The 20889-nt window shown below is 53.5% G+C and overlaps 4 protein-coding genes across 5 annotated transcripts; 1 reads left to right on the plus strand and 3 right to left on the minus strand.

Moving 5' to 3' along the window:
* Positions 1-99: 99 nt before the first annotated feature.
* Positions 100-10837, plus strand: LOC125966966 (plakophilin-3). 2 transcript variants are annotated; one of them, XM_049717589.2, is made up of 13 exons: positions 100-444; positions 3106-3182; positions 3804-4396; positions 4650-4773; positions 4870-5074; positions 5164-5323; positions 5457-5565; positions 5636-5800; positions 6642-6827; positions 6954-7107; positions 7515-7710; positions 8263-8350; positions 9895-10837. In XM_049717589.2, exons 1-13 carry the CDS (start codon positions 228-230, stop codon positions 9934-9936), a joined length of 2316 nt encoding a protein of 771 aa, XP_049573546.1. In that variant the 5' UTR covers positions 100-227; the 3' UTR covers positions 9937-10837. The 2 variants fall into 2 exon arrangements, with proteins under 2 accessions (XP_049573546.1, XP_049573545.1); XM_049717588.2 differs by having other exon boundaries at positions 101-444; positions 6639-6827.
* A 150-nt stretch (positions 10838-10987) lies between these two features.
* On the minus strand, positions 10988-14262 carry mtfmt (mitochondrial methionyl-tRNA formyltransferase). The gene is given in 9 exon segments (XM_049717647.2): positions 10988-11832; positions 11931-12074; positions 12077-12169; positions 12236-12327; positions 12394-12472; positions 12554-12656; positions 12834-12956; positions 13039-13236; positions 13729-14262. Coding segments are annotated over 9 exon segments (1272 nt in total). The 5' UTR covers positions 13977-14262; the 3' UTR covers positions 10988-11640.
* A 658-nt stretch (positions 14263-14920) lies between these two features.
* si:cabz01068815.1 (solute carrier family 51 subunit beta) lies at positions 14921-17149 on the minus strand. The gene is made up of 5 exons (XM_049717673.2): positions 17032-17149; positions 16570-16611; positions 15718-15834; positions 15514-15604; positions 14921-15449 (listed from the first exon to the last, which is right to left on the minus strand). The coding sequence occupies exons 2-5, from the start codon at positions 16607-16609 to the stop codon at positions 15095-15097; spliced, it is 603 nt and encodes a 200-aa protein (XP_049573630.1). The 5' UTR covers positions 16610-16611; positions 17032-17149; the 3' UTR covers positions 14921-15094.
* A 782-nt stretch (positions 17150-17931) lies between these two features.
* c4h16orf87 (chromosome 4 C16orf87 homolog) lies at positions 17932-20747 on the minus strand. Its single transcript, XM_049717677.2, has 4 exons — positions 19878-20747; positions 19036-19144; positions 18576-18770; positions 17932-18485 (listed from the first exon to the last, which is right to left on the minus strand). Exons 1-4 carry the CDS (start codon positions 19941-19943, stop codon positions 18367-18369), a joined length of 489 nt encoding a protein of 162 aa, XP_049573634.1. The 5' UTR covers positions 19944-20747; the 3' UTR covers positions 17932-18366.
* Positions 20748-20889: the final 142 nt, after the last annotated feature.

Here is a 20889-nt window from a genome sequence, read left to right on the forward strand (position 1 = left end):
TGGGATCCCGCCCCGCCCCACTCCTCCGGGCCCATGGACACCATCTGGTCTCCTCCCCGAAGCCCCTCCTCCTTGTCGTCAGTGGGTCAGTGCGCGAGGGAGCGACGCCCGCCACAGTCGCCGTCCGACCGCCCGCCCGCCCGCCGCTGCTCTCGTTTGGTCTGTGGCTCTCGGCCGCCCCTACCGTCCGGATTCTCGTTTCGGCTCCAAGCGCTCGCCGTGGCAGGATGAGCGCGGCGGTGGTGGACGGTTGCTTCCTGTCCGCTTTGCAGCCCAACTCGTCGCGCACCGCCTACGTGGTCCCCTCGGACGGGCCGTGTTCGGACTTTGGGGCCAAGGCGCGGAGGGTCCAGGAGCAGGTTCGCCTGCGCTTGGCCGAGAAGAAGTCGCCGTCGCTGGGGAGGCTGACCGACGACGACGCCGCCGCGGTGCTTGGACCCGCAGGTCAAAAAATTGCCATCCTTTTTCCTTTGCTTTTTATTGCATTTATTGGATTCTTTTTTGTCGTCCTTTGATGACACTTTTGTTGTGCGAAATTCAACAATTGACTTCTGTTGGAGCAGAAAAGGGTTTGAATTGAACTTGAAAATTGCACAACAAATTGCCATGGTGCTACTTAACATGTTCATCAATAACTTACATGTCGAAATAGGATCGTTTTCACCCGCTTGATTACATGTCAAGAAATATAAAATACATATCAATATAAAAAAAAATACATATCAATATGAAATGCTAGTATAAATATCAAATACAACGAGCCCCTCAAGCTATATTTAGAGAGCGCTTGAAAACAAATTGCTGGTCCGACAGCAAACTGAAGACACATGAAATGAGAAGAGCAAGTCTGCAAAAGTCAGAAGAAGCCTGTCGGGGCTCTGCCGTGTGTTCTAAGTGGGCGCAATCCCCAAAAGAGTGGCGCCCACTGACCTCCTCTTTGTGTTTAAAGCAACAAAGGCCATACTATTCACGTGTTGCCGGCTTTTTCAATGGCATGGCTGGGAAATGTGCTTGCATAAGTGCGCACACCCTCTTCCAAACGGGGGACGCTCGAGACGTACGGATGTGCCCAAGCCCCGACCGAGGTCAATTCGTCCTTTTTGTACTCCAGACTTGTTTGTGGCCATTTTGTGAGGCCGCGTTGGCACCCTTTCCTGTTTTTGCGGCGACGTTGGCGTGACAGTTGTTGTACAAAGCGTGACAGAAGGTCACCGGTGTTGTCATGGTTTCCAGCGGTGGGAAAAGTAGTGGGCGGGCACAGACATCCTGGTTGGCTCGCGATAAGAGGACAAACATGCCGGATGGCCGGCCGGCCGGCCGCTTCGCTATCGTGCTCCCTTTTGCCGCCTGTGTTTATTTGAGGCTCATCGGTGGTGGCTAAATGCTGGCGTGCAAAAATTCTGTCAGGATGATTCCCATTGGAGAAGAAGCCAGCTCAAAGTTGTTTTGCAGCGTGGTCTTCACCTGCCTTTCAACACAAACATGCTGCTAAACTAGCAAGTATGCAAAAGTGCTTTTCGGCCACACGAGAGAGAGAGAGAGAGAGAGAGAGAGAGAGAATGACCTTTACGATGACGACGCCGGGTCACCATCGACTCTTCAATCCTGGCTCGAACTCGCCGCCACGGCATTTGTGCCAACGAAAGCTGTTAGTGACGACTTCTTTTTATCATCCGACGAGTCGACCCTTGACCTCTGATTGGACGTTTGTAGGACCTAATTTGTCAGGCCAGTGCGTGGTTTCAAGGTTGGTTGGGGATCCCGATGGACACGCAAAGTTGCTGCAAGGTGGCGGTGAGCGCGGGAGGACGGGTTGAAGACGTGGCGCTCGCGGTTTAGAGAAGCTCATTAGCGGTTTGCGGCAGCTCCCCAGCGTCGTAAAGCCACGGCACCATAATTGCAGGCGTAAAGTCACAAAGTGCGCTCCTCGCCTGGCCTGGCCTCGCCTGGCGCACACGTCAAGTGTGAGGCCCAACAGGAAGCGTGTCAGCGTTCCCCAGAGGTCGGCAGCGGCGGCGCCATTAACATTCTTGGCTGGAAAAGCTCCCTGTGCTCCTTATCCGCCTCGGGAGCTTCTCCTCCCAGGCTGCGGAGAAGGGAAAAGGCACGCAACCAGTCAGTACGGAATCTCCATCACGTCGGACCTTTGTGTGGGAAGATCTCTTTCTGCCCGCATTGCGCAAAGCCAGCTCCGTCCGTGCCTGCCCGAGGGGAAAATGGGAGAGGCCGGGCGGCCTTTTGCCACGGAGGAGGAAAAACTCCAACCACCGACTGCGTCTCAAGAATTCACAGAAGCAGAAAACGTTGTAGAGCTTGACCAACGGTGCAGGCTAAGCGCTAGCTAGGCGCTGGCTAAGCGCTAGTAGCTAGGCGTTAGCTGGGCAGTTACGTTAATTGGCCAACAATATAAAAATGCAAAATACGAAGGATTCCCTCGCAGTATCACCTTTGCATGCAACTGGTTGTTGACTGACATTGGCAATAGTTGCCGTATTGATTGTGACGTGGCGTGCAGTGGGGCCACTCGCCTACCAGCTGTGGCAAAACGGTCAAAGGCTGCGGTGCGCGCGCGTCTCGGAACGCTCTTACATTGACTCTGTCTGTCGGCGCTCGCTTTGCAGTGAGAGCATTCCTGCTTTGACACGTGACCCGGTCGGCCGGCCGGCTGGCCGGCCAGGCCCCGGCGAGGCCCCGGCAAAGCATGCGGCCCGGAGGCCCTCCCTAACACCCAAGCCTCCTACTCCCTCCCTCCCTCCGTAACACCCAAGCCTCCTACTCCCTCCCTCCCTTCCGTTCTGGGACGTGGGGGCTGCTGACCTTCCTCTCTCTTTGTCAAACTCTCTCACGAGATATCAGACAAAAGTCTGCATTATGAGGACCACAACATCGAACGCATTGGGTCGGCCAAAATAAAACAATTGGCTGGGGAATGATTGGGAACGTCAGCAGCCCCCAAAGCCCGTCTGGCCGAGCAACGTGAAATGCTCCAGCAACGTCCAGAGCCATTTTTTACGGCTTGAATGTCATGGACGTTTCCTCGGAGAAGTTGCGGCAGGCAAAAGTGCCGTTGGAGTAACGCCCGTGTCGATTTGTTTGCGTGTCCAGCATGCGAGTACGCGTTCCCCAGCGGCAGAGGCTTCAGCTCCAGATCCATGATCCACACGCCCAGCCGCATCATGGCGGTGAGTACTGCGTCAGATTATTATAATTTTGGGGGGGGTTCTGGCCCCGTGTCACCATGACATAATAGCAAGGGGCCGAATAGTTGCAGGGGCAGCTCATGAGCCCGACACACCCTGCTGCCCTGCCCAAAGCAAAGCAAAGCAAAGCACTCTCCAATCCCACCGACTTCACGTTTTGAGTTTCAGCACTCGTAATGTGCAAGTGTCGTTAAAGCCACAACAATGAAACCGGGGCAAACAGGACGTGGACCAGATGCTTTTGATTGGCCGGCCCGCCGCAGCAACAATGCAGAGGTCAAAAGTCAGCATCCTGCTTTCAAACGCCGCTTCCTTCCCGTCAAGGAGGACATGGAAAAGCACCTTCACGCCAGCCGCCTGCTTTTCAACTACCATTGGGGCGAAATTTGCCACCTTTGCTGAATATCTTCACGGGTGGCACAAAAATGGGCTGCTTTGGCACCGTGACGGTTGATCTCCAAGCCGCCACCGTGCGTGTGTGTGTGTGTGTGTGTGTGTGTGTGTGTGTGTGTATGTGTGGAGATTGGCCCGGCCCGTTGCTTTGATTGGCCGTGAGCACTCACAAGGGCGACGCCTGAGACCTTCCTTTCCACCTTCCCGCAGGTGTCCACCATGCCCTCCGGCGGCTTCTCGTCTCGCTCGGCGGTGGAGAGCTCCTCCAAGGTGCGTGCCAGCGTGGCGCAGCAGAGCGTCTTCCAAACTCACAGCGCCCGCAGCCGCCGCACCAAGTCGCTGTGCCAGGCCGAGATCAACCATCACGGAGTGTCCGGGGACAACCTGGCGGCGTGGGCGCCCCCCGCCCTGAGGCGCACCCTCAGCGGCACCCTGCAGGGAAGCACCATGCAGGGCGGTGCCCCGCGAGGCGGCAGCGACTGGGCTGACCAGGAGATGCCCATCCGCTTCACCTACAAAGGCCCCTCGCACCGCACCATCAGCCGCATCGGCAACCGACAACAGCACGGCGCCGCCTACGGCTGGGGCGGGGCGCTGCGGGGCGAAGGCTGGGGAAGTCAGCGCGTCCCGCAGTGGCACGTGCACCGGCCCGGCCACGTTCTGAGCTACCAGAGCAGCTGCGCGCAGCGCGCCGCCTCGGCGTCCGTTCACCGAGCGGCGTCGGTGCGCAGCGTGGCGAGCGTGGGCAAAGGGCTGGACGTGTTGGACGGAGCGTCCGTTTGCAGCAATGAGCAACTGGCAGGGTGAGTGAGGCCTGCCTCGGACTTTGTTGTTCTTCTCCCCAAAGCCACCACTCTACTCTCTTCCCAGAAATGGGCTTTCCTCATCAACTTCATCTTTCGTTGTTTTGCTAATGTATGCATCATCAATGTAAGTTTTTTTTTTTCTTTCTTTCTTTCTTTCTTTCTTTCTTTCTTTCTTTCTTTCTTTCTTTCTTTCTTTCTTTCTTTCTTTCTTTCTTTCTTTCTTTCTTTCTTTCCCCTCTTGCCATTGCAGGATGCAAGGCCTGGACGCGCAGACCGCCGTCAGGTATTTGTGCGAGCCGGACGCCGCCTTGCAGATCCTGGGCGCCGCCTACATTCAGCACCAGTGTTACCATAGCAGCGATTCCAAAAAGCAGGTACTACGTTTGCGCCGCATTTCCCCCCCCCCCCCGTCTTCCTGCCTGCCGTCGTTGACACGAGCGGTGGCGGGCGGCCGCCCGCCCGCCCGCCAGGTGCGCCTTCTCCAAGGCGTCCCGGCTCTGGTTCAGCTCTTCTCCAGCGACAACTTGGAAGTGCTGCGCTTCGCCACGGGCGCCACGCGCAACCTCATCTACGAGAACACCGACAACAAGGTGGCGCTCGTCGACGCCGGCGGCGTGGCGCGCCTCGTGGCCGTCTTGGGAGAACCGGACGAGGAGCTCCGCAAGAACATCACAGGTTATCCGTCCCGATTGCGCGGCGACCCGCGCGGATGGAGGACGCGCCCGATGCTATAATGGCGCGCTAACGTGAGGTCCCGCCGGCAGGCGTGCTGTGGAACCTGTCGTCCAGAGACAACCTGAAGGAGAAGCTGTGCAGAGAAGCTTTGGCAGAGCTGAGCAGCAAAGTTCTGATCCCTCTTTGTGCCAGCATCCCGCTCAGCCCCTCCGAGAAAGACATCTTCAACAACGCCACCGGATGCCTCAGGTACGTGTCACGGCCCTCGTCCACGGGCCTGGCCCAAGGACCTTGTCCACCGACCTTGCCCACGGACCTTGCCCACGGACCTTGCCCGCGGACCTTGCCTTGTTTTGAGACATCAGCGCGTTTGTCTGTGCAGAAACTTGAGCTCGGTCAACCAGAGGACGAGAGAGAAGATGAGGGACACGTCGGGTCTGGTGGACTCGCTGGTGTCTTACATCCAGCAGGAAGTCGGCGCCGACGACAAGGTAACGACAAGATCCGATGCTTCTTGCTCTTCTTCTTGCTCCTCTTCATCTTCTGGCTCTTCTGCTTCAGGGTTTGGAGAACTCGGTGTGCGTGCTGCGAAATCTGTCCTACCAGCTGTACTCGGAGCTGCCCCACTCGGTGCGACTTCGGCTGGAGGGTCCCGGCAGAGGCTCCGCCTCCAGGGACGCCCAGGCCGTGGGCTGCTTCCCCATGTACGGCAAGAAGAACGTGGAGGTGAGTGGGCCCGAGTCCACGGACACGGGCCAAACGTGAACGAGCGTCGATGGGAATTTGTTTTTCAAGAGTCTTTGCAAACACGCACAGAAACAACTTACGGGTAACACAAGATTGGGAATGGGAGCCGATTGCAAGCCTTAGCTTAGCTTAGCGCGGGCCGCCTTGGGCGAGCCCTTCTCTCTCTCTCTCTCCCCCACCCGCCCCATTGCGGGCTCAAGCTTCAGGAGGTGTCCTCTCTCTTTTGGAGGAGGAGGAGGAGGAGGAGGGTAAGTGACTCTGCTCCACCTCGGAGAGCGGCAGATAGAAAGCCGAGAAGCGGATCGCCTTGCGCCAGAACAAGTGAGACCAGCAAAGGTCCAATTACTGGCAACAATAGCCGGCCGCAGCATACAAAGTGCCCACGTGAACAACGAGGCCATCCCCCCGACCGCCCTCCCTCCCTCCACTTTGCCAATACAAAACGCCATCGATGAGCTACGCAAACCTGCGGCAATACTTCCAACGGACGTGCGAGCCCAAACGGTGGAGTAACTCGTGTAGACAGACAAGATAATGGTACTCGTGCTCAGTCAAAAGTAGCTCATATTACAGCAGCTTACCGAGTTGTCAAACGCTTCCTCCTCTTTTGGTCCGTCTTTATGACACCGCCCCCCGGTGGCCACGGCGCATACGTTAGCGGCAGCTCCAAATGAATTGCGTGTCCATTCGGTTCCATACATGAAAAAGAACAAAAAAAAGTGACAAACTCGGGCACGCAAAGAATCAAACACTGCCGTACATGCAAAAGCATCCTTCCAATGTGTGTGTGTGTGTGTGTGTGTGTGTGCGCACGCAGCAGCAGCAGCGGCAGCAGAGCTTGGCCATCATGTCGGAGGCGTCGCGAGAAGCGCGCGGTGCCGAGTGGCTGTGGCACCCGCGGGCGGTGGCGCTGTACAAGCGGGTCCTCCAGAGCGCCGAGAGCACCTCCGCCAGCAGGGAGGCGGCCGTGGGGGCGCTGCAGAACCTCACCGCCGGAGACGGCAGGGTACGCCAAACGTTTGCTGGCTAGCTGGCCGGCTGGGCCCGCGGCGGCGTCATCTCTGCACATGCAGAGCCTCCCTCCCTCCCTCCCTCGGCTAGCTCTGAGCGCGGCTGCTGTGGCTCCTCTCAGTGGCCGGCGCTGCTGAGCGCGGTGGTCCTGGAGCAGGAGCGGATGCTGCCCAGCCTGCTGGACCTGCTGGACAACGACGACGAGGCCGAGCTGCGACCGCTCACCGCCCTGCTGAGGAACCTGGCCAGACACGCGCCCAACAAGGACCTCGTGGGTCTGTCGCGCGCTTCCTCATTTTCTGTCTTTGAGCTCATTCATTAGCTGCCGTCTTGCATGACACATGGTCTCAATGCATGCTGGCTGCGTTTCTCTCTTCAGTGCATAGCGCCACCTACTGTTCGAAAATAGTCAAGGCAAACACGCGCGAGAGCGTCTGAGCCAGGGTGACGGACGGAGGGAGGGAGGGAGGGAGGGAGGGAGCGAGCCAGCCACCCGGTTCAGGACGCTTACGCCGACGGGGCAAAATGCACGTCTGTCGGTGCGCGCTCGCTCGGTCCTTTTTGCACTCGTCGGCAAAATGGGCGCCCGCCCGCGACAGAGCGGTCTGACGGAACACCCGAGCGAGCGAGCGAGCGCTGATGCATTGTGGCGCTGCGCTCCTTCCTCTGTTTTTGGGTGCAGCCAAGAACATGGTGAACGTCATGGTCTCCAAGCTGCCCAGCGACGGGCTTCAGAAGACGCCGTCCGGCGAGGTGGTGGTCAACATCTGCGGCGCCCTCAATCACCTGGTCACCTGCAGCTCCCTGGCAGCTCGCGACATCGCCTACTTCAACGGCCTGCCGAAGCTGGTGGGCATCAAGATGTCCCACGACAACAGGTAGGCAGGTTCACCCAACATTTGGCCTCGTGGAAATTAGCTCAGATGACAGCAAAGCTAAGTTTCAAACAGCCGCTGTACTCAAGATGAACCGAGAGATGCGTTTGTTTGGAAGCAAATGAGACCTTTCAAGATCATTGCTCAAAACGTGCAAAGACTGGCCTGAGCTCCCCGCCCCCCCCACTCCATAAGAACTCGAGCGCAACCGCAGGATTGTTCGTCTCGATGACGAGGCCCGTTTCGACCCCGCGAGCTAGCGATTAAGTGGCCCGAAAGGTTCCAGAGCAGCGTTGACTGTCCTCCGCAACGTGAGCCGGGAGAGCAATTAGCTGCGCCCGCACGCTGAAAAGATACTATCTTCCCTGGACATCTTTCATTGTTTTTTTTTTCAATTCCGATAGCGGACTACAGCGAAGGTGGAAGCGCCGGGCGGCTCCACACCACAGTAATTGTCGCTAATGGCTTCTGGCTAACGCGGCTTTGGAATTTCCTCCTCGTTATGCTCACCGCTTCTCACGCTTTGTCACTTTGTGTGTGTGCGCTTTGCGCTAGCTCCAGCGGTCTGAAAGCTTCCAGAGCGGCATCCACTGTCCTCTGCAACATGTTCCAGTACAGCAAGCTGCACAAAGACTACAAACTGGTGAGACAACCTTTGAAACGGGGCACAAGCTTCCAAAGTCGGCCGGCTTTGAAAGACACGCTCGCAATTTGGCCGCAGCGGCGGGCGTTCTGAAGTAGCCGCGGGTGGCCAGGGTGGGAAACGAGGGTCAAGCAAACCGGATCGCTCGGGAGCTACAAATTAGGATTGCAACCTCAGGTTAGGGCTTTGGAAGTTTGCCGTGAAGAGTTTGGAGCGCAGACGGTCGGGAGCAGGGGGCGGGGCTACACGGGACTTTTTTTTTTTTTTTTTTGGTCTTGTCTTGTCTGTGAAAGCCCTACCCGTGATTTAGGAGAAATTCTCCAGAATGAAGCTTTGTGTGAGAACAAGGGCGCTGCGGACATCTGGTTGCCGCGGCAACAACCCCTCCCTCCCTCCCGGCAACGCACGCACACTGACTCTGTGTGCATGTATGTGTGCGCGTTAGGGTACAGTAAGGCCAGTGTGTTGGAGGCTTTTTTTTTTTTTTTTTCCCTCCTTGTTCTCCTCTGAACTGAAGACCTGATCCAAAAATGCACACAATTGCTCTTTTTAGCTTCACGTCATTCACATGTCAAGTCAGCACACAGGCCAAAAGAGGCGTTGCACCCCAATAAAAGTGAGATACGATGCGAACCGAACCGACCCGACCCGACCTTGGTGTTTCTTTTGTTCACACGCATGTGTGAAGAAAAGAGGAGGCGGGATGAAGGTCGGAACGCCGCGACACTCCCGAGTGGCGGCGGCAAACACGCCAGGCGGGGCCGAGCGAATCGGTAAAGATTGCGCAACCCAGACTGAGCCGTCGCACGTCTTTTTGGGGGATTAAGCGCATCTCACGGCGTGCATCCCACCCGGAAGCGCAGCCAGGCAAACAAACAACGCTCCGACTCTAGTTTGAGAAACGGCAGCTGTCCTTTCACCTTTGCTTTTTGCCAGGCAAACAAACAACGCTCCGACTCGAGTTTGACAAAGGGAAGCTGTCCTTTCACTTTTGCTTTTTTCCAAAGCCTTTGACTGAACAAAAGGTGTTTTCACTTTGAGATTTGCAGGGCGGGGCGGGGCTGTGCTGCGCATGCATGTCCAGATGTTTGTGGACAGCCAGCGGGCCCCTTTCCCATTGGTTGTCTGCCCCCCCCCCCCCCCCCCCCCCGATTTTCGTTGAATCTGGGGAACGTTCTGAGAAAACAAAAGGAACGAGCTGCCTCTTTTCTCTAAGTCGGCAAAACTGGCCCGCCCCTTGGCCCGCCGAGGTTTTAACGCCTTCAGCAAGGCTGAGGCTGTGGCTGAACGCACAATTAGCCTTTCAGATGAAGCTTTCAAGTTACGGATTCATCTTTAAATGCCAAAGTAGTGAAATGTCGGCATTTCCGACCCAGCTTTCGAGATGACGTTAGGCTTTCCTAAGAAGCTTTGGAGGCAAGGGCAGGTCAAATCAGGGTGTCAAGCGAAGCTCGCTCGGGCTGGGTTTGAGGTCAGCCTTTGGCACTCCCAAACGTTGTAGCATTGCCGCCGCCACCGCTATTTCAACTTTTCTTCTCTTTCAGAAAGGATTTGCGCGTCGGGATTTTGCCGACGGCAGCGTGTGAAAGCCTCAAGACAGACTTCCCGCAACAGGAAGTTGGCTAACCGGGCCAAGAGGCAGCAAGTGTCCCGAGCGCCGGATGACGGGCTGCTTCACGGTTTCCGTGACAACACCCACTAATCACTAAAACATTTTTACTACTACTTCCTAAACTAAAGTGAAGCAGTGTATCTGCCGGGCCAGCAGGTGGCCACGTTGCTCACGTTTTTTTTTAACTGAAATAGTTTTATTCCACGGCTGTCCAGTCCACCGACGCTACTCATGATTTATGGCCATTTGAATTAACCCACATTAGGTTGTCGCCAATTTAACGGACCTAAATATGATACATATCTCTTTACTCATTTAGCACACTTTTGATAAATGCTTTCATTTACGGGCAGCGGCGGCGGCAGCAGAAGGGAAGTCGCTAAGGATGAACTGGAACGTTTGATCAAACGTTTGCTCGGACAGAAAGATGGAACTGCCACGCGTTTGAGACTTTGACTGGCAACCACTAAGGGACGGTAAAGATGGCGGCCTTTTGCAAACTATCCAACTGCAATGTGATTGGCAAGTTGATATTTGTGATGACGTTCAACAAGATGGCGGCAAGGGAAGTGTTTTTTGGGAATTGCGTCGGCAAGGGAAGTGTTTTTTGGGAATTGCGTCGGCAAGGGAAGTGTTTTTTGGGAATCGCGTCGCCATCGCAACCCGACGGCCTGTTCATCTGAGCGTGTTGACTTCAAAAGATGGCGGTCATTCGAAAACTAGAAAAAGACCTTAGGATACATGGCCACTTTCATTTATCACTTATGAAACAAGTGTTGACATTTTGCAAGCTGAGGGATTTTGTTCCACGTGGAACTTTTTTTTTGTCTCCTAGAGGGCGCCGCTAATGGCAAGTCCGTCCCCTCCCCCCCCCCCCCCCCCCCCCCAAAAAAAAAAAAGTTTTTTGGGCTTTGTTCTCATCCATTTGTTGAATGTGTAACCAACATTTCCAATGGCTTTCCCAATTCAAGGCTCGCCAGTGTTCCATTTCCCAAACCCTTTACCCCTCAACTTGCTTTGAGACCTTGTGTTTGTTTTTGTTGCAAACTAGTTTGTTTGAGGCTGAGAGAACATGTGCACATTCCTAATAAAAGCACGCAAACTAAAGTGTCTGTTGACGTGTGGTGTGAACGATACAAATAAAAGTGGGCGGGTGATGAAGACAGAAAGACTCAAAAGGCCTATGAATATTGCTGCTGCTGCTGCTGCAGACAAGTTGTGATGTTGCCCAACATCGAAAAAGGGCTGATGACATACAAAATGAGGAGGCCTGAAAATAGTAGGGTGAAATAGGCAAATCGAAGAGAATGATTATAAAAAAGGTGTTTTGCTGATGAAAAACAACTTTTTGAACAGAATAGCGTCATTCATTTGACTCCTTTGTGTCGTCACGTATGCCCAGCGTCTTTCAATCATTTTTTGCAACCAATTTTCAAGGTATGATCGCGGGTTAAATGCAGAGGACAAATTTCACCACACCCAGATGTGTGTGTGACGATCATTGGGACTTGAACTTTTTTTATGTGCAAAAGACATCAGGCGGCGGCGCCCCCTGGCGGCGGCTAGCAGCACCCCACTCCAAAATGACTCGGACTGTACCCTTCAGAAGGCGAGAACTTCATACCAGCACCGCCAGGACAGTGGAGCCTCGTCACCCGAAAAGCGACTCTTCCGCTCGTCAATCGCGATGCAGACGTTTGCCGACGTCAGGCGGTCTGGTCGACGGAGGGCTGACGAAGGCGGCGGGGGGGGCAGAGTCCCGGGCCGCGCCGCCACGCCGCCTCAGCGTCTGGTGCAAGTAACCGTTGTAAAAGTCGGCCGCTGTCAGACGCTTGTTCAGGATCACCGCCTTGAAGGCCACCCAGCCGTCCTGGAGAGAAAAAAGGAGCAGAGGACCTTTCTGAAGCCTTGGTTTGTCACTCCATGACACTGCTGGCTCGGTGACGAGCGTGAGAGGGAGCCAATCACCTTGCAGCGCACGGCCAGCGTGTCGGACTCCTTATGAAAGCTCACCCGCCCCGGCGTCCGCTCCTCGCTCGCGTCTGAGTGAGAAGAAAAGGCCCAATGAGCGCCGTCTGGACGGGAGGGGAGGGGAAGCCACACAAAGACGGCGGGCGGCGAGACAGGCCTGCAAAGGAGATGTGGCACCTCCCGGCAAAGTCCACAAGCTTGACGGTGCGACCCATCCACGTGGTCCTCAGAGGGATCTGCGCAATGACAAACATTACGGGCACGTCCCCGAGGACGGGCCCACCTGGCGACGGCTCACCCACCCGCCAGCCGATGGCTCGGTAGAGGCGGTCGATGTCTCGGCACGTGTGCTCCTCCCACACCATCCAACTCATGGAGACGCCGATCTTCGGGGCTGTCGGGGGGGAAACGGCAAGCGTCGGTCCTCGCATCGCTCGGGCGAGCAGAAAGCGGCTCATACCGAAGGTGGCGCCGGTTGGGCTCTGCTCCCGCTTGTCGGCCATCCGCCGAGGCAAGTCCCGTAACGTGTCCAGGAGCTGCTTTGGCAGAAAAGGCTTTTGTCTGAGGCGCACGGCAAAAACCTCCCCCCCCCCCCCGGTGGTTTCCGAGGTGCGACTCACCAGCCGAGCTCCTTTGACGGCGAGGACGTCGGCGAGCCGCTCGGCCGTGCTGGTCTCGGGGACCGTGTGGAGAGCCTGGTTCAGGATGGGACCCTCGTCGAATCTGAACGCAAGACAGAGCAAAGGGACGGACGGCGGCATTAGGAGCTGCCATTGTTAGCCCTAAGCTAAGCTAAGCGGGCTTCCCAAACACAAAACGCTCTGGTTTCAAGCTGCTAACGTCTGGCGCTGGAAGGGGAAAAAAGGAAAAAAAAAAAAAAACAAGTCGCATCGTTTTCACCTGCGAGCACGTATCTGCATGATGGTCACGCCCGTCACGGCGTCTCCGTTGAGGATGGTGTGGAAGATTGGCGCCGGACCGCGCCACCGAGGCAGAAGGCTGGGATGGACGTTTAGGATGCCACTGACACGCACGCGCAAAAAAAAAGGAATGACACACAGACAGGCTGAAGAAAAGAAAAGAAAAGCTCAGCCATCTTCCTTACCACGCAAACTTGTCAATGAATGTTTGGTGGAGCAAACACCCAAAGGACACCACCACGCCCACGTCAAAGCGACCGTCCACATCTGCCGGCGGCCACGCGTGCAGCGCCAGATGCTGGCGCCGGGCAAAGTCCGCCACCGGAACGTCGGCGCTCAGCGTCGCCACCTCCAACGACGACACTGCGCCTCCCGCGCGACTCCTAGCACAAAGGCACCAAGCTGGCTGGCTGGCTGGCTGGCTGGCTGGCTGGCTGGCTGGCTGGCTGACTGACTGACTGACTGACTGGCTGACTGGCTGACTGGCTGACTGACTCACGAGGCTGCTGACTGGCTTCCCCTAGCCCACAGGTGCCAAACTCCAGGCCCAGGGGCCCGCCAAATCATTTTATGTGGCGGCCGGCCGTGACAAAAATGACTTTGACAGCCCAGCCCAGCCCAGCCCAGCCCTGCCAAAGTTCACTTTCAAGCACAATATCGGAGCGTTCAATCTTTAAGAAGGGTTTGTTTTACATGGTGAACACTCGGCAAGGAATTTCTCGGCCTATGTGGCCCCACTAGTTTGAGTTTCATGTGGGGGTGGCCGCAAACAAATTCATCATGAACAAATTCACGTGGCGGTGCTCGTATCTCAAGTTTGCAATCTTGAGTCAAGGCAAAATAATGGCCAAACATAAACAACGGCCGGGGGTTACCTTTCTGCCGCGAGGACCTTCAGGGACTCCACGGCGAAGTGATCCGAGCCTAAGAACAGCAGCCTCCACGGGGGTCCGGACGAGCACAGACGCCTGCGCGGCGGACACCTTGGTAGTGTCGGCCACAGGGTCCGCCCCGCAGACACCCCGCCGAAGCCGCCGAAGCCGCCGCTGTCGCCGGGCCGGAGGAGGCGGAGGACAGCCAGCGTGACCCCAGCCGCCCCGCGGCCGCCGCCTCCTCTCCGCATCCTCGCATTGGGCTCTGAAAGCCGAACCCTCGCCTGGTAGTCGGAGCTTCCCGTACTATGAGCAAAGACAGACAAAACTGTGGAGAAAGTGAGGAGAAGATTACGACAAACGTTGAACGAGAGTTTAGGCGGACATGGAGGCCGCCATTTTTACAAACACGCTTCTCTTTTTTTTAATTTTTTTTGCCGTCTTTCTTCTTCGTCGGCGGATTTAGTTGACTTGAGCGCCGCCATCCGGATTTATTCGCGCACTACGCAAACTGTCCATTAACTTTTTTTCGTTGACGATCTACGCATTACACTCAATGATAAAAGTCGAATTAGTCTGCATAGTTACAAGCTTACCGTCTTTCTTTCTCTTTTTCTTTCTTTCTTTCTTTGTTTGTTTCTTTCTTTCTTTCTTTCTTTCTTTCTTTCTTTCTTTCTTTCTTTCTTTCTTTCTTTCTTTCTTTCTTTCTTTCTTTCTTTCTTTCTTTCTTTCTTTCTCTTTCATTTTTAGTGCGGCCCCGAAGTCAAAGCTTTTTATGTGGGAAACAGCTAGCGACTCTTCGTGGCATTTCTTTTCAGCATCCACGAAGTGCACGGACGGCCCTTGCCCTTCCTCACAAGGGCCGTGGCGGGCCCCATCCCAACAATCTTGTGTGTAGGATGTTGATTTATTCATCCATTAGAGATGCATAAACTCCATGCATGAACATTTGTTTGCATTGTGCATGATTTCTTGACATTTTCCTGTAAATCATTCTTTGATTGACAAGTACTGGCAACATGTCTGTTCAAGGAATAACAGATAATGTTATTCCTATTCATAAAATGTTGCTTTTACAAAAACACTGTTGAACAATGACTTGCATTCCAAGTTTTATTACCCCGCTGACCACAGCCACTCGATTAGGTACATCTGGATGGAAGCAGATGGCTACAAGCGCACGTAAACGCAAACAGTAAGTGATTTATCGTTTATATTAAATGATTTACATTTCATTGTGTTGAGCCGTAACACCAATTTTTTGGGGTCAATACCATTCTCATCATCCTCTTATCAGTGGATGCACACCTGCTTCATAGGCATTACAGTAGACAAGTAAAAGGAGATGTTGTTGTCGTTGTGGGCATGTTCATCTGTCTCCTCCATCCTTCATCTCATCCTCGTCGTCCCGTTGGATTCGGGCCTCGCCCTCGTCATCCGCCAGGGTCGGGCTGACCCCGACCTCGGCGCGGGCCTGGGTGTCAGGGTACAGGCAGGAAGTGTTTCCGTCCTTCCAGGTCAGCACGATGCTCCCCGCTTTCATGTCGCCGGTGTCGCCGTTGCAAGGCGGCGCCCTCGGCGGCGACTGCGTGGTCCTCTGCGACGACGGCGTGCCGCCGCAGGCGAGCAGGCCGTCGTCGTGGTCTCCAGGCCACGTCTGGTCTTCGCCTCTGTGGGCTAAGGCGGCGGCGGCCGCCTTGTACTTAGCAATCTTCCTCCTGTTCCTGAGCATGCACAGATGTGGAGTTAGCCCATCAGGCTAACGGGTTTGCTTTAGCCTCAGCCCACCTGCTAGCCATGGCGCCCATTCCCAGCAAGAGGAAGCCGACCAGAAGGCAGACGAAGGCCAAACCCAACAGCACAAATTTCCACACGGTCGCTGGAAGACATTTGAGGAAGTTCTGCTTTTGCGATAGAATGACATTCCCATTCTTTAGCGCCACTGCACCCCATTTGTTTGTTCACCATCACTGACAAATTGAGAGTTCTTACGATCTTCGGTGCGATAAAACCATCGCAGATATTCTTTCTGTTCATCCGTCACGGTGGCCTTGTTCTCCGCTGCCTCGGTTAACGCCTGGCCGTCGTTCGCAGACGCTCGACGCAACCCTGAAACCGACATCAAACCTTGGAGAGTCATCAACCTTCATCATCCGGGAGCCGGCGTGCTACTAAATGCTAACGTGTGCTGCTCGTTCAGTCTGGCTTTTCGTTGTTTGAATGATGAGCACCTTGAAGGCACCGCGGCCGCTGCGGGAGGACCTGACTCTCACGGTGACCGTGCACTCATCTTCGTCCTTCCCTCCCTCCCTCTACCTCTTGAATAATCCATTTTTTCCTTTTTCTCATTCAGCCATCTGTTGGATCATTCATTCAAGCACTAATTCATTCAGCCAGTTAAATAATGATCAATCTACTCATCCATCCATCCACCCACCCAATCACCCACCCACCCACCCATCCATCCATCCATCCATCCATCCATCCATCCATCCATCCATCCATCCATCCATCCATCCATCCATCCATCCATCCATCCATCCATCCATCCATCCATCCATCCATCCATCCATCCATCCATCCATCCATCCATCCATCCATCCATCCATCCATCCATCCATCCATCCATCCATCCATCCATCCATCCACCGACCGACCAACCGGAACAGGAAAGCCTCGACATCAAGGCCTCGTCAATAAGGACGTTTTGCAGCACTGACATGGCGTCAGGGTGACGTCATCGCATAATGACGACGACAAGATCGAATGGTTGTCGTTCGACTGACGTGACCACGTGAACGACTCGTGTGTGTGTGTGTGTGTGTGCGTGCGTTTGTTTCTTACCTGAGACGATGACAAAGAGAAGCAAGCAGCCACCAAGCATCTCTGAAAGGCAGGCACAAGTTGATTGTTTGACAATTCGCACTGTGCCATTTGCTCACATTCATTACACAAATCAACAATTATAGTGCCTCTTGTCAATATTGACATTTTCTCGAAACAGTGTTATGCATGATCACTATTGTGTCGATAAGAACGACAAACAGAAAACAATCAACGAGAAATCGGCATCATCAATTGAGGCAAATATGACCTTTCGACTTTTTCCTCAAATTTGCAAATAATTGGATGTAAAACGCTGATGTGTCATTTGTGAATCTTTGACCACGTAGCGACAAAATATGACCGACCGATTGTGCTGCATTTGCATTTCCCACGTCCTCATCCAGAAAGCATCAGTCACAATCAATCCGGGCGTCTTCCACGTGCACAGTCAAAAAATGAAATATATAAAAGTCAACTCACTGCGTCTGCTGCGTGGAGTCCGAGACCAGTGAAAGTTCGACGACTTTTCAGTTGGACTCCACCGTCACGGGAACAAAGTTCAAAGCCTGTGCGTGTGTGTGGTTACCGTTTAAACAGGCGCGTGTGTGTGTGTGTGTGCGTGCGAGGTACGCAAAGTTTGAATGGTTAATAGACTGTGACTCACCGGTCGAAGCGCAGTGGCCTTGACTACAAGCATTTTTTATTTTTACAGTGGAGGTCAATGACATGACGGTTGCAAGCAGGAAGCAGAATATGCTCAACACTTGCTCGTTGACTCCAGGCCTTGGATGTTTTTTTCGAGGGCGGAGCTACAAGTGAACGACGGCGGACTCACAAACGAGACCGACCCGCAGTGGCACAGCTTTACCACGATCGTTTTTTGCTCAACCTCACAAGGACATCCATAGCCTTCATTATTATCGCCCAAAGTTTCGGGAAATGTTAGGTTCTTCATCTACCGTAAGGCTTCAAACTTAAGGCCCGGGGGCCCGATACGGCCCGCCGCAAAGACAAAAAAAATGTTCACTTTCAAAAATAGAGAGATTGCTAGCAATCTTATTCAAATGTTAGATTTTTTTTTTTTTTTTACTAGTCTGATTTCAAAACTAGTAATTCATCAGTTTGTTATGTAGTCTATATATCGATATAGATAAGGCGTTTAGTCATATTGGCCCTCCAAAGGAACTTATGGGTCCAGAAATGAGTTTGACAGATTCACATAGCTCCTGAAAGTACTACAATCTCTCCTTTTAGCCTGGAGATATGAGCCCAGAAAAGTAAAAAGTGCTAAAAAGTTCCCCATTTCAGGATAGACTTTTGTTGGTGTGTGTGTGTGTGGGGGGGGGCTGCAATAACCAATCAAAACAAGAGCTACAGAAGTACTTGGAACTTGAAAACATTTTATTCAGCTTCCAGGATCTCATTAGGAATTCCTCGTGTTCTTTATCGGTATTTCCACTAAAAGTTCCAGGGTCGTCGATTTTCCTGGCACTTGAAGCTAGCGGAACTAAATGGTTCCATGGTAAAAAGAGTGTCTTGTTTTGGCCCGGAAACAAGTTTAGACCATGGACGGCTGGGAAGCCAATGACCAATCACAAATAAGAGCTGCGTTTTCAACACAACCACCCAAAACTTGAATCTCCTCACTCATTAGTCAGTGCCAAGCCCTAACACCTCAAAAGGTTCCCGGCCCCAGGGAGAGTTCAGTTGGGCCCACCCCACGTCCTGCCTGGTGGAAGTCTTGCCATGGTTTCTTTCCAAAACTGCTTAAGATGCGCGTCCCGTCACCAAGGTCCGTGACGTCGGGCTGGCTCGCTACAAGATGAGCGTCTGAGCCAGGATCTTGCGGTTGATCTCGGCCAAAGCCACCGAGAAGACAAACGCTCGCTCGTCCGACAGGCCGGCGTACACGTCCACTTCCTTCTCTTGTTTCTCTGATGGCGAGACGCAACACCACCACGCATGTCAGGGCAAAAAGGAAGAAAGTGGTGCAAAGCGCCCGCCCGCCAGCCAGCCGGACGCACCTTTGTCGTCCTCGTGTTTCTTGAGTCCGACCGTCTTGGGTCGCCCCCGGCCCCTGCGGATGGGGTCGGCCTGGCCGTTGGCCCGGGGCTGCTGCCTCCTGCCGTCGGCCGCGTCGCCGCCCGCCACCGCCGGTCCGCCGTCCGGACGATCGCGCCGGATGCGCTCCGTGCGCCGACGCTTGCACTCCAGCTTGTCTGCAAACGCACAAGCAAACCGTCGCGGGACCTTTGGCTTTTCGGAGTTTCTGGAATTCAGATGAAAACTAAGCAAGAAGCCTTGGTTCGCGTCGGTTGATCCTACCACGGTACCTGCTTGGTAGCCGCAGCTCCTGATGGCATGTCATCAGGAGGTGCTTTCAGTAGCAAAGCTAGAAATGCTCTCGACAACTACGGCCCGTTTAGCAAGTTTGACCTCGCCGAGTGCTGCACTTTTGCTTTGCCACACGGCGGGCCGACTTACCCGCTGCCGCCGCCGCGTTTGTGGACGAGCATTCGTTCAACTTGGCGTTGAGGAGTTTTCTGCTAATGAACACGTAGCCGCAAGGGCACGACTTGCACGCCACGGGAATCTGAGAAAAAGCAAGGGAAACGGAGAGCTCAAGTTCATCCATCACTTGCCGGTGGCCTCGCGGGACACAGCGACACCGTGCGGGCGGAAGCAGAAGTGAACGTCACAGGGCTGACTCCGATTTGAACTTTCAACAGAAATATCAAGTGCCCATATATAGATGACTAATAACACGTTTGCATTTGTTACTCGGCTAATTTGAAACATTTCTCCATGCTCCTTATTTAGAAGTCTTTCTACTTTTGACCCGTTTCCGTATCTCGGTAAAGTCCGGAGCAGGCATGATTAACATGAACTCTTATCAAATGTCATGGTCATCTTGGTAAGGTTTTTTTGGAAACATTGTTTACACGTGCATGTAGAATCACAATTTTGCGTGGTAAATGTGCACATCAATGTGGAATTAAAGAAGATATTTTTTGTTGTTTACCAAGGCTGCATTTCGACGACAGGCAACAAACAATTCAAAACCATCAAATCTCCATCGTTGACGCTGATTAACCGTCGCTAAATAAGTACACGTCGTTGCAGAGTACGAAGATTCGCAGGCAAAAATAACATTTCAAGTGTAGTTCAGGCTTGGAATGGAGGGAGGGAGGGCTGAATAAAGACAAAATAGGACGTGAGCACGAAACTGCACACCGTATTTCCGCCAAAGGAGCCAACGCTAAGAAAATAACATTTCTAAATGGGTCTATCACAAAGCAGAGATGAGATCAGACATTTTCGCTCACCTGTTGGTCGCATTCGGGACAAGATTTCGTAGCCATTTTGACTTTCTTTGTTTTATTTGTCGACATAGTCTGGCTGCAACTAACGACAAAAACGCCTTGCCTCGTTTTCGGCAACTCGTCCTCACACGGATGGATGCATTACCAAGGAAAAGCCCAAGAAATTAAACCACAATTAATATTATTGTGATTATTGGTAGTAGACACACTCGACAACCCGACTGGCAGGCCAAGTGGTAGAATTACGACCCAAAAAAGTACAGTAATATCCGAGCTGCTCGAGTTATGCGCATGCGCACACGGTGTGCTCCAGATGCTTGGTGGCGTTCACGTAACGTAGGGCAAAACAAACCCCATGCTGTTAAACAAGTCGGATTTTCAATTTTGAGCTGAAAGCTTCTTTTGAAAACCTGTGTATTTATTCAAGGTTTCGTGTAGTCATTCACCAGACATTTTTATGAAACATTACTTGTGCAAGTTGTGCATGCCAAAAAAGCGCTATGTGGGCTTAACGATCCACTAGCGAACAATACCGCTTGATTGTTACGAGTTCTATTCTCGTATTAATCACAGACACGAGCCGAGCCGAGGCAAGGGACATTTTAGTGTGGTGCTCTATGAAATAAAATGGCAGCAAAGCTCAAACGTTTGTGTAGCCTGGAACTCTGTAGAGAACACGTACACGTCATCAGATAACAGTGCGCAAAACAAAAATGTCAATGGGCGAGGGATCAGGTCTGCAGATTTCACGTCAGGCTCAGTTGCAATCACGCGGGCGAACTAAGGCTTAAAGCGGCCTCGGCCGGCCGGCCGGCCTAAGTCACCAATTTGCATTCAAGCTGAATACGGTCGACGCCCGCCCATCTTTTCAAATCTTGGGTGGAAACCTCCGTTTTTCAGTGTCATTTTGTGGACATTTTGCTTTTGCCTTTCTGCTCCACTTGTAATGTATTGTGCAGTGTACAAGACGTGAACTTGCCCACTGTAAGATAAGAAGAGAAGCTTCTTATATTAA

Source organism: Syngnathus scovelli, chromosome 4 (genome assembly GCF_024217435.2).
Source record: "Syngnathus scovelli strain Florida chromosome 4, RoL_Ssco_1.2, whole genome shotgun sequence".
NCBI classification, from domain to species: domain Eukaryota; kingdom Metazoa; phylum Chordata; class Actinopteri; order Syngnathiformes; family Syngnathidae; genus Syngnathus; species Syngnathus scovelli.

What these genes read in the sequence shown, in the direction of transcription:
- si:cabz01068815.1 (XM_049717673.2), bottom strand. Translation starts at nt 16,609, where the DNA reads ATGCTTGGTGGCTGCTTGCTTCTCTTTGTCATCGTCTCAG. An exon ending in GTTTTATCGCACCGAAGATC is followed by an intron (nt 15,605 to 15,717) that starts GTAAGAACTCTC and finishes AATGTCTTCCAG; the next exon opens with CGACCGTGTGGAAATTTGTG. An exon ending in ATGGGCGCCATGGCTAGCAG is followed by an intron (nt 15,450 to 15,513) that starts GTGGGCTGAGGC and finishes GTGCATGCTCAG; the next exon opens with GAACAGGAGGAAGATTGCTA.
- LOC125966966 (XM_049717588.2), top strand. Translation starts at nt 228, where the DNA reads ATGAGCGCGGCGGTGGTGGACGGTTGCTTCCTGTCCGCTTTGCAGCCC. An exon ending in AACGCCACCGGATGCCTCAG is followed by an intron (nt 5,324 to 5,456) that starts GTACGTGTCACG and finishes TTGTCTGTGCAG; the next exon opens with AAACTTGAGCTCGGTCAACC. An exon ending in GCCCAACAAGGACCTCGTGG is followed by an intron (nt 7,108 to 7,514) that starts GTCTGTCGCGCG and finishes TTTTGGGTGCAG; the next exon opens with CCAAGAACATGGTGAACGTC.
- c4h16orf87 (XM_049717677.2), bottom strand. Translation starts at nt 19,943, where the DNA reads ATGTCGACAAATAAAACAAAGAAAGTCAAAATGGCTACGAAATCTTGT. An exon ending in GTCCCGAATGCGACCAACAG is followed by an intron (nt 19,145 to 19,877) that starts GTGAGCGAAAAT and finishes GCTTTTTCTCAG; the next exon opens with ATTCCCGTGGCGTGCAAGTC. An exon ending in GAAACACGAGGACGACAAAG is followed by an intron (nt 18,486 to 18,575) that starts GTGCGTCCGGCT and finishes TCTCGCCATCAG; the next exon opens with AGAAACAAGAGAAGGAAGTG.